Genomic DNA, 12261 nt, shown 5'->3' with positions numbered 1-12261 from the left:
GTATACCTTTATTAAAAAAATTTAATTTTTAATTTAAAGAAAATTAAAAATAAATAAAATTTCCGATTAAAAATAAACCTAAATATTAGATGATTTTAATTAAAACAAAAATTGTTTTCTTTCAAAGAAATTTCAATTCAAATTAATTTTATATAATATAACAACTATGAAATTATTTAAAAAAAAATTAAGATCAAACTTCTTATTAAAAATATGAGTATAATCGTTTATGATTTGAAACTATTAATTTTTATCATTATATAAAATTTTTTAAATCCTATAAATATCGCTTTTTGAATTACAAAAATAATATGTAAGTGTAATATTAAAATATTTCATTCATCTTGTCCGCTAAATTTTTGTAATATAATTTTTAATTGTCAACATTAATAAATTTTATTATATCTACTTTTATATTTACTGAAATATTATTATACATTAGATATAACACAATTTCAAGCAAAATATTCATTTTTTTTAATAAATGCACTACTGCAATAAAGATATTTCAAGGAAAAGTTTTCCTCTCAACACAATTTAATTAACATAAAGGATTTATTATGTACATATTATATTAGAGTGCATTTATTTAAAAGAATACTATTTGCTGTTTCAAATATATAAATATTTACTAACTTAATTAACTAATACATTTTTAATATTTATTATAACTATACTTTAACTAAAAATAATTTTTGTTTCTTATATAAAATTAAAGATACATTATTTTTTATTTTTCTTTTTTTAATAATTTATCTTTTAGTCAATTTGTACCAAATAACAATTATTGTCAAGAAATGCATGACTAGAATAACAGCTGCCATCATTGACATTGCATATTCCATTGTAACATCTTGTATCATCATATATTCTAAAAATATTTTTGGATGTTTAAAATGACAATAAACTTCTTGTTTTGGACAATTTAATAATCCTCTATTCATTCCATAAACAACATTTAATATTCCATGAAAACCAAAACGAAAATAACTTAAATGCCACATCCATCTTAACATTGGTGTAATATCAATATATCTTGTACAAAAACCAAATACAGAAAATAAAACTGCCAATATTGGACCAATAAAAACAGCAATCTAAAATTTGAAAAAATTGAGATTAATAAATTATGAGGAAAGTACATATGTATACAATAAATTTTTAATTTTCAATATGTTTAAAATAATGTATAAAGTGTTGTACCATTTAATTATAACCATTAAATTATTAAATCATTGAATTAAATTTATTCGTTGTTGATAAAACCAGATCTATGTATATAATAATGTGCTCATAAAGAGGTTCATACATACGATATGCAATAAAATTTTCTTGAAATTATTTTTTTTAAATTTCCTACTACATATTGACATTTGTTGACAAAAAAAAAAAATCTTCTCCTAAAAGTATGCAAAAAATATGGGGTCTTTTCAAAATGTAACAAAAATAGTCTAAAATTTATTTTTTATTATATTTTATTGATTTCTATAATTTTGTTGGAGTTTATTCTTGACTATTGCATTTATATATGAATCGCTGAATAAATATAAAAGTGCATTGATGCGTTTATATAAAACGATTTAGCTTATATGTGTGCTATGCTAAATAGCGTATCTATAGCACATATTCGACGGATTTTTAAATTTACTAATATTATTAAAATATTTATAATTAAAATTGGGGCGCCTAGAAAAATGCAGATCTAACGTTTATTTCATTTATTCAGTAATTTAAATTATATTACTGAAGAAATCAGATATATTATATTACTGCATTTAAAATTATATTACTGCATTTTGGTAAATGCCCGTATTTTGAACTTAAATATTTTGCTACCATTTTGAACTTAAATATTGCAATTTAATCTTTGGAAATTATAAAAATGATTATATTACAATATTTTAATTTTATAATTATTAATATTTTTTGTTGAATTGTTTCGTACATTCTTGTTTGAGCTTTGACCACGCTAAATAACGATATCCTAGTATGAAACTGATAAGAAATAAAAAATTTCAAAGTTTAAATTTACAAATTTAAAGAAATTAAATACAATTTTTAAAGAAAAATATTTTAAAAGAAAACAAACGAACGAAATATCACTATAATTTTATGAAGAGTAACCAAATGAAATTTTACAATTGTTAACTTAATTAATCAGATTATCGTCGCTTTCACTCGTATTGCAGCAAAAGTTTTTCACCGTCAATATAATCAAAACTATTTTTATACTTGATTAATAGCAGCGTTAATTACTGACATTAAAATTTTTAATATCATACTTTGCGTGATTAGATCTCTGTATTGCAATTAATTTAACACATAAAATAACTCAATAAAATTTTAATTTAAATTTAAATGTAAATGGATTTTAATATGGTAAATACACAAGTATTATTACTTATTAATCAATTATAAGTGAATCAATATTATTCAAATTGTACAATAGTTAATAATTCATTATAAAAACAAAAAATATTTTAATCTTTCAAATTAATTTTCATTAAAATTTAAAGGTTTTATATTTTATTTTACTTTTTATTTTCCGATTAATCTAACTAGCAAATATTTAAAATTAAAACAAAATCAACATTTTCAAGTCGAAAAAAATTATACTGAAATTATTTCATTAAAATTCAACAATACTTTTACAAATTATTCAACACTAAGCTGTTTATAAAAAAAAAATTAAAAAAAAAAAAAATACAATTAAAATAAATTTTTATTTTTCATAATCGTGGTCAATGCTCAAGTTCATGGATATAAAATAAGAATAAATATAATAAAAAATATAATTTTAGTCACACTACTATGTATTTGTACATATGGCTGTGTGGCTAAGTACAACGAAATAAAAATTTATATATTTTCTGATTATTTCTGTAATAAATATAAAATAAAAATTACCTTAGTTGGCATGGTAGCACCAACAAAGAAACCCCATGATTGAGCACTCAAAGATACAAGAATTGCTAATATTGAAAAATAATACAATCTGAATGCATCAGTTTCTGTATTCCCAGTTAAATAATATGTGATTAATACATAACACAAAGTACATATCGCCTAAAAAGAAAGAAAAAAAATTTTATAGCTATTAATTTTAAATATTTTTAAAAATATATAGTGTCTTAAGGTAGGTATATGTAACTATATAAGAAATAAACGTTAAATTATCGAATAATAATTAAATATCATTAAGAAATTCTTCTATTTCTTGTCACATTAAAATGAAAAATATTTTAGCCCTTCTTCAGGATTATCGCCGCTTGAATTGCTTTTAAAATAACATTAAAAACTAACGTACATACTTAATGTTGTATGTTAAATATTTACTTGGTCTATTAACATATTCAAACTACTCATGACATTAGTAGACAAAACTGGAGCATAATTACATTATATTTTATTTATATACTGCAAAATAGCTTTCCATTTACAGACTAAGCATATGATATCATGAACAGTTTCAACATGAAACGGAAATAAAAGATTTAACACTTATTTTCTATACAAAAAAATGCAAAGCCATCTACCGGAATAATTATAACTACACTTCTTTCAACTAATATAACAAATTCAGTTACCTTAATTTCTATAATTAATTTAACATTAAAATATACTTTAAATTAGACACATTGAACAGAAAATTAAAAAACATAAAAAAATTTTCGAACTATCAACTTTCGAATAATTGTTCCCTTCACTTTTTTTTTAATTACACTGTGTATACGCACTAGTATGTAATGAAATAAATAAAAGCTTTTTCTTGTTCGCTCTCAAAAATCAATACTGCTTATAATTTTTAATAGATCGTTCAGCTTTTTATAAAAATTACAAAGCTTTTTATAAATAATAACAAATTTTTATCTCACTTGTTTCAATTGTTATCACGACAACTTATCAATAAATTGTAGGTCGTAATTTAAAACAGGATTTTTTTTTTTATACAAAATCAATGTCAATGCCCAATTATTATTATTTTTACCTATACAAATTGTAAGTTTGGTAACTAATAATAAGTCAACAGCGATTAAAGGTTATTTTTGCACATGCAATAGAAAAAAGTATTTTTGCTGAAAAAAAGTTTTTACTTCAAATAAATTTTTTATAATTCTTTAACGAAACAAATTGTGACCAGTATTTCGCTTTCTTATAGTGCTAAATTTGGCTTTCTTTATTTTCATATTTTTCGTTTTTTTTTATTTTATTGTGAAAATAAGTGTAAATATGTGATATTTAAAATTAAATCAATAAATGTAATCATAATGCAAAAGTGCAATTCAAAATTTGCTAATATACACATCGAATGAAGTACCATCAATTTTAAAATCAAATTAAGAGCTTTTATATTGCTACTCAACGTCAACTATTCCTTTATGCAGTGTGCTGTTTTCAATTTGCCAAAAAATGCACGAAATATATGCAATTTAACGAAGAAATAAGAGAGAGAAATGTAAGGAAAACTTAATGTTCAATGATTTACTACCGTAAATCCCAACTGTAATGTCAAATAATAACAATATTGTGAATATTGCAAATTCGCAACATAAAATGTTAAATCAATATTTAGCAAAAAGTTTTTAGTCGGATTTTGCTGCCTAAAAAATTCTGTTCACACTATGGATTTAAATTTATTCATAATCCTCTCTTTGTATAAATTATGCACTATAATTATTATGAATGCATAACTATATATTATATACAATGATATGTTCATATATAACATATAACATATAACAAATTATAATAATAAAATGTTATAAATTATATATAAAAGTCTCGTGAATTTCACTTTGTATTCATGAATACAATATTGTATAAAAACGCGCCACGTACATATTTTATTTTTATAAAATAAATAATTCATAATAATATATAAGAAATTACTGCATTTTTTTCATTGATAATTCAATAAAAGAGAAAACTTGTTTAAAAGTCTATGATTAATAGTCTCCAAATAATCTTCATCGTAATCTTTTATTATGTCTGTAAAATATAATAATATTATTTTTGTGATTATGATGATTGAAAGATGAATGTCCTTCCAATAATTTAATTGATAATTTTAATATGCATAAGTATGTATATTTAAAACCAAGGTCTAACTATAAAATACAAGTACCTATACCTATTTACATTATACCGTAATAAAAAAACGTCACTATTCACTCATCATTTCTTTACATCATTGTATAGTGTGTGGCGAGTAACAAAATAATGAAGATGATACTGTAAACATAGGCATATTAAGAAATGTTCACAAACAAAATCTACATAAATTAATATAATAAATGGAATTTTTTAACGAAAACGAAAGTGAAATGAAATGGAAATTTTTTAAGCATATCATTTATTCGCTTTCAATCAATATCTTTTAAACAGCTGACGATAGCTCTTAATACACAATGTACAATACAAATATCTTGTAAATAAGTATAAAAATAATATAAAAGCCAATATATACAAGAAAATAATTATTTATGATTCATATTTGAATTTGTGATTTGCATAGATATGCGTGTTGAAATTTCAAGATTTTTAAATATACACATGTAGTATACCCAAAGATGTACTTTATTTTAGAAATATGAATGTATGTATAAAATAGTAACCGGAACAAATATACAATATTTTAAGCACAATCAAACAACTTGAAGGTCAAAAGAAAAACAAAGAAATTATTAAAAATTATTTAAAACCAGTTTTAAAGCTACCCCTATTGTTATTATTATTATTATTGAAAATACTTATTTTGCTACAATATTTACAATGTTTAAAGATGATATTATAAAATTCTTGTATAATTTTCGATATCCGATTCAAAAAGAAACAAAAAGAATTTTTAATTAGGATAAAAGCTAGAATTATTGTATAGTTGAACAACTAAAGCATAAGGTTATTATAGGAGTTGTCAATTTGATTGAAGTTTCTTGTTTTAAATTAAACTTTTCATTTGACATTTCTTTGCTTCATTGTCATTTTATTTATGTAATATTTTTTACAATATTCTTCATAAAAGTTTGAGTACATTTTTCACTCATTACAGACTCAAGACGTTATATGACGTTTTTATCAAATTTTTATTTTGACAAATATACAATTGTTTCTTAAAATGAATTTCTTCTGCTATTTTTATTATAATTAGGTATATTAAACAAGGTACATATTATTAAGTATAAAATAACAAAACACGAATGCCAAAAAAAAAAAACAAGAAAATAATTTATGACAATTAGAAATTCCGTCCTTCTCTTCATTAAATTTATTATTGAATTCTTGTTTTACTTTTACTTTATACTTTATGAACTAACACTAGTATAACAGATTAAAAATTTTTTATAGTAGCTTAGAACTTGTTTACTAAATTTCATAATTTATAATTACCTGAAATGGTATTTCGAATAATATTAATGATAAATAATATGGTCCAACTTTATACCATCGATTAAAATGTTCTCTACTCAGCATCTTCATTTCAAGCGGAACTAAAATAAAAATTAAAAATAAATTAAATTTTATATTATAATTAAATTAAATTTAAAAACAAATTTATTATACTAAGACATTATATGCATGTATGAACATAATCTAGTTATGTATTGCAAAGTTACTGTAATCTGCGATTAATAAGAGTATGCGATATAAAAAAAAAAAAACACAATATCTGTCAAATTTCTTCATTTTTTTTGGACTACCCACTTGGTACTTCTAAAGTTTATAATTGGAAAAAATGAATTTATGTTATGAAACGTCATTGAAATGTCATATTTGCCCGTATTACCTCCTTATAAAAATTAAGTAAGTTCGATTGTTTATATTTGTTAATCAAAATTATCTTCTTGAAAATTCTCTCAAAAATTACTTGTCTATTTTAGGGAAATACGTATCTGACTCAATATATTAAATATCTTTATCAATTTTCTCAATAATAAATTTATTAATTTATTTTAAAATTCACATCCAATAAATTCATAATTTTATGAATTTTACTGTCTTAATTAATCTTGACTATAATGACAAAATTTCCACATTTTTGAATTCTACTACTTGATTTACGAATCATATATATGTACATACATACATGCATTAAATGAAATTGAAATATGAGCAAATATACTCGTACTAGGAGATTAATAAAGTAATTGAATTTCAAAATAACTAACAATACCTTAAAGATCAATGAAAACCCATTTTTATTTTAAATATAAAAGAAAATTATAATTTTATTACATTGTAAATCTTTGACAATTATTGTCAATAATTGTTGGAACATTATTTTGCCGTCAAAAGAATTTTTAAGCAAAAAATTTATTGAAAAGACAACCGGTATTTAAACTTCTTACTCAGGGTAATAAAAGCACATGTTAGTAAAAAGCATGTGTTCAAATAAACTCTAATTATATACATACGTATGTGCATAATTACTTTAATAAAACAAATTTCCTAAATTATAATGTTGAGAGAACTGATCGAAACAGAAACAAAGCATAAGAGATCCACGTGACTAAATATTTCAAAACCATTACAATGATAAAAGTATTGGTATAGGCTATAGTCATGTTTAATATAAGTATGTATATATAGAAAGTCATAACAGAGAAACTTCTTATAATTGATCTAATTTTAGAAACATATGAAGTGCACATGTTTCATTAATAATACTGCATTTAAATTTTTTTTTCTTAATAATCTTTATTGATATTAATAACAGTTTTAATAACTACATGTGATTATTAAAATTACAATTTTCTCACTCTATATATAAAATAAAATTTTAATTTATGTATAAACGTTTTCTATTGAATTTTAAATTAAAATAATTGAATATGATAGTTTGAAGAATTTTATTTTATAATTTGCATTTAAAAATTAAAATTATTATATACATACATAAATGTATACGTATGGATATAATAAAAATTGCTGGAAAAATTGACTGGAAAATCAATATGATTTTCGTAAAGGCAATCATAAATCAAAATACGAAATTATATACGAATATACACATAGCAGACATAGCATGTAAGTCTATTAAAATCTGTGAATTATTTATCAGAATATTTTAAACGTTTTTTTTTACGAAGGAAAAAGTCAACGCAATAAACACTTTAGATTCGTTGCAATGATAGAGAAATAAATAATTTTGTCCAAGAAGCAACACTGTTTAAATCAAAATTGTTTTTTTTTTATTCCTTACCGGATAATAGTCCATACAAAACACTCTTGTATACTGTCGTACAAAAATGAAACAATTGTTCAAAATATTCTAAAATTTATCTGATATGCTCGAAATCTTCTGAATATTCAAAAATTTATAAAGTGCATATTCATATTATCAAGTTAATATACACGATATTGCAAGATACCCATAAGTCTTTATGAAAAAATGCAATTACATTTTTTTAATTTAAATTTTTCTTTTAATTTTTTTAAATTCTATAATCATAAATTTTAATATCATGATAAAAGTCACGTATACCGCACTTGTATCTAAAGGATATTCCTTACTAGTGTAAAAAGAGTTAAAAATCCTTTATGTTTGCAAATTAAAATACAAGATTTGCTAAAGAACATTTTTCAGAACTTGTTCTTAATTTATAAATATGTGGATATAATAAATTTAATGCGTTCATTATTTATTTTATGAAAGCAAAAAAGAAAAACCAAAAAAAAAAATTCAAGCTAAAAGAACAAGTTTTTTTTTTGTGGCTTTCAGATTTTTTTTTTCAAAAAAAAATATTTTAGGCATACAACAACTTTAAATTTAACATCTTTACATTAATTATAAATTAAGTTTTTTCTTTTTATTTCATTATAACCATAACAAAACATGATCATGCCTTTTGGTTAAAACTACCTTTAACCAAAAAGCGAAAAAAACTTGTTTGTTCTTTTCATAAAAAAAAAGCTTAAAATTGCCATTCTTTTTAATACAAATTCATATTAAAATGTTCTTGACACAATTCTCCTCGTCTAGAATTCAGATTTAACTAAAATTACAAAAAATTTTTATTTTTTTTTTTAAATATTTAAAAATTATAGTACACGAATATTATAGGTATACTGCAGACTGTAAAAGAATTTAAATATTAATGTAAAGCTAATCATTTAAAAAATTCTTATAATTAAATTAAGTTCAAATCAAGAAGCTATATGGAACTCTCAAAATGCATTAAAAATTACTTGAGAATTTATTAAACATACTTTGTTCAACAGAATAACAATATTTTTTGTATGCGTAATTCGCATATCTTGAACGAAAAAATTTAATTTTTAAAATCTGATTAAATTTCACATAATTTAAGTTGGGTAAACCTACAATAATGGTTATAAAATTCTGATTATTTTAATCAATTTAATAAAGGAATATAATTTAAAAAAAAATAAAAAAACAATAATATGCCTTCATATTCCCGCCTATAATTTAAGTGTCATTCAACTCTCTATTATATTCATAAAATATTAAAAGTAATTAACGACAAAGTAATATTTAAATGATAACATTAAAAAAAATTGAAAATTCTACAATTAAAGTGATTACAAAACCGAAATAAAGTACATACTATAATAAAACGTAGAATTATTTATGATCAAGGTTTCAATTTCAGATTTACACAATGTATTGTATAATATTCAAACATAATTAATTACTCATATTAACAATCAAACAGTTTTTGATTTAAAACAAAAAAAAGGAGATGTTTGCTCTTGCGTTATAGTGCTATCATCATTCTGTCTAATATAAAAAATATATTTTTAAAAAATTTTGAAATTAGCGGGGAACACCTCATAAAAAGGAATTGAAGTTTTTCAATTTAGGAGCTCATTATTTGCTAATAAACGAATTTTAGAACGGTTTCGACTTGATATGTACATATGTTATTTGTCTAAAAGAAAATCAGAAATATTTATATATAAAAGCACTTACGTGATAGTACAACTGCCATTTTTCCTGTATAAACCAATAATAAAACTGATCCATATATGTATACATAATTTCCAAGAACTGTTGTAGCACCGGGACCCACATTACTATATAAATAACCAAATACACAACCTACTACCACATGTGATATAATTCTAGCAAATAAACTAAACTGTATTGAAGAGAAAACAAAATTTTTAATTAATATTTGTTTCAAAAGTAATTACTAATAAAACTGTAGAAAATCTGTGACAATGAGGCAAAACTACTCCGAAATTAAGAAAAAGTGATATATTTTCGAATTAATGTTGAGGATTTAAATATTGTAATATTTCAATTTGCGACTTAACCAATTTGGCCTTATTACCACAGATATACAAATACATACTTACATAATTTCTTTTATAACAAAGTAATTGTCTTTGGAAAAGAAGTAAGAATTGAATAAAAATGTTAGCTGGTGAATTAATAGTTTTTTCATTTTCATTCTTTTTATCACTTAATTCAATGTTGTTTTGGTGATTTGAATTTTTTGCATTTAAAATATTCAATTTCTCATTTTCTGGATAACTTTGAGAATTCTCTATTTTAATTTTAATATTACATATTAATTTATTTAATTTATCCAATTCATAAAGATCTGAATCTTCATAATACTTTTTATCTGCTGCTCTTATAAGTTTTTCTAAATCTGTATCATGTTCTCCAACTGCAACTTCCATTACTAAAAAAATTGAATTAAGTATTAAAAATATCGAACTTTAGAATAAGAATATATAGAAAATGAATCAAAATCATCACTTACGAAAATCAGCTGGATTATGATAATTAGGACAAATTAAATCCATTTCTCTTAAAAATGGTATTAATTCTCTAACACGTCCTTGATACATACAATGTCCAGATACAACAGTATACAATTTATCAAACATTTCAAATAATAAAGCACTAGGTTGATGTATCGTACAAATTATAGTACGTCCTTCATTAGCCAAACGTTTTAGTAATGAAACAACTTGTATACAACATGAATAATCTAGCCCACTGAAAATAAAAAGAAGAAATCTTATAAGTTTTCTTTTTTTAATTTAAAATTAAAAATTGAAATAAAATTAGAATATAACAAATTTTCTATAAAAGTGAATGTATAAACATTCCATTTCTATAAAATTATCTAGAAACTTTCCAAATTAAACATAAATTTTCGAATAATGTGTGCAAAATAAAGAAATATCAAAAAATATATACAATAAATGTTAATATTCTTTTTAAATAAACTGATCTTGGTTCCGTTATTATACCTGATACATATATCCGAAAAACGTGCGTACATATAATAAAAAAAAAATTATACAAAAAACTCGAACTTTAGACAAAAAAAAAACAAGTATTTTTAAAAATATTGGAATGGGTTGTTAATTTACAGTAAAAGCCGGGATGGAACAAATTTCGTTGAGTTCCTTGGAAAACGAAAAACAAACTGTTTTTTATGGTGCTGGTTTATAGATGTCTTATATGATGCTGTTTTATAAGGTAACTCAAATACAAGTTTACGTGCTGAAAAAGTGAAGTTGATGTTAGGCCGATGTAGAAATAAACGCTGCCCTGTATTGAGACATTTTTTAAAATTATTACCCCAACCATCCATGCTGTAATATTTTTTACCACTACAATATTCAAAAATAAGCATTTATAGTCTAATTTTCGCGCAACTTTTCTAAAAAAAAAAAGCTGCATAATTCAAACACTTATTTTAGTCAGATATTTACTGTATATTACAGTTTTAGTCAAATTTTTATTCGATTTAATAACAGACACACTTATTGTACATGTTGACCTTAAAAACCCTCAACTATTATTAACTTAATGAATGAAAATATACGATATAAAAATATAAAACTAGTCTAAAATAATGTTTACATATTTCTTTTGTTTATATTTGGACTGCATAGCACATGTTTTCAACTGTTATTTGACCTATCTTAATGATTTTTATATTAAATTTTTATTATGAAGGTCATAAACTGGTTAAAAGTTAAACAAAAGAAAAAAAATTATCTAATTATGAATATTTTGTGTCTAATTAAAATTTATCAAAAATTAAAAAAATATTTTTATTTTCAAATTTTAAATACTAAAACAGACAAAAGAAAAAGAATGTTATAAGCCCTAGGAGCTTTACTTTAGATCTTTACATTTGTTTAAGTTTCAGAAAATGCAATACCTTAAAATTTGGTTCTATCATGATTTTTACTTAAAACCATTTTAGTCATGGTATCTTTTCAATTCAAACAATATTTAATCATTATAATATTAAAATAATTTCAATTCAT

At 22.0% G+C, this 12261-nt stretch overlaps 1 protein-coding gene across 1 annotated transcript in view; it reads right to left on the bottom strand.

Annotated features, from left to right (window-relative positions):
* The window catches only part of LOC129615886 (ABC transporter G family member 18-like), a 65048-nt gene that overhangs the window by 22726 nt on the left and 30061 nt on the right, over nucleotides 1-12261 (bottom strand). Inside the window, exons 5-10 of the mRNA XM_055531294.1 lie at nucleotides 10734-10972; nucleotides 10321-10652; nucleotides 9932-10100; nucleotides 6388-6488; nucleotides 2908-3066; nucleotides 759-1097 (exon numbers count right to left, since the gene is read on the bottom strand). Coding sequence (XP_055387269.1) covers nucleotides 759-1097; nucleotides 2908-3066; nucleotides 6388-6488; nucleotides 9932-10100; nucleotides 10321-10652; nucleotides 10734-10972 — 1339 coding nt within the window. The remainder of the gene's footprint in view (nucleotides 1-758; nucleotides 1098-2907; nucleotides 3067-6387; nucleotides 6489-9931; nucleotides 10101-10320; nucleotides 10653-10733; nucleotides 10973-12261) is intronic.

Source organism: Condylostylus longicornis, unplaced genomic scaffold (assembly GCF_029603195.1).
Source record: "Condylostylus longicornis isolate FDR11 unplaced genomic scaffold, ASM2960319v2 ptg000153l, whole genome shotgun sequence".
Lineage (NCBI taxonomy): Eukaryota > Metazoa > Arthropoda > Insecta > Diptera > Dolichopodidae > Condylostylus > Condylostylus longicornis.
The sequence above is the reverse complement of the archived record's forward strand: the minus strand, read 5'-3'. Positions and strand labels throughout refer to the sequence as shown.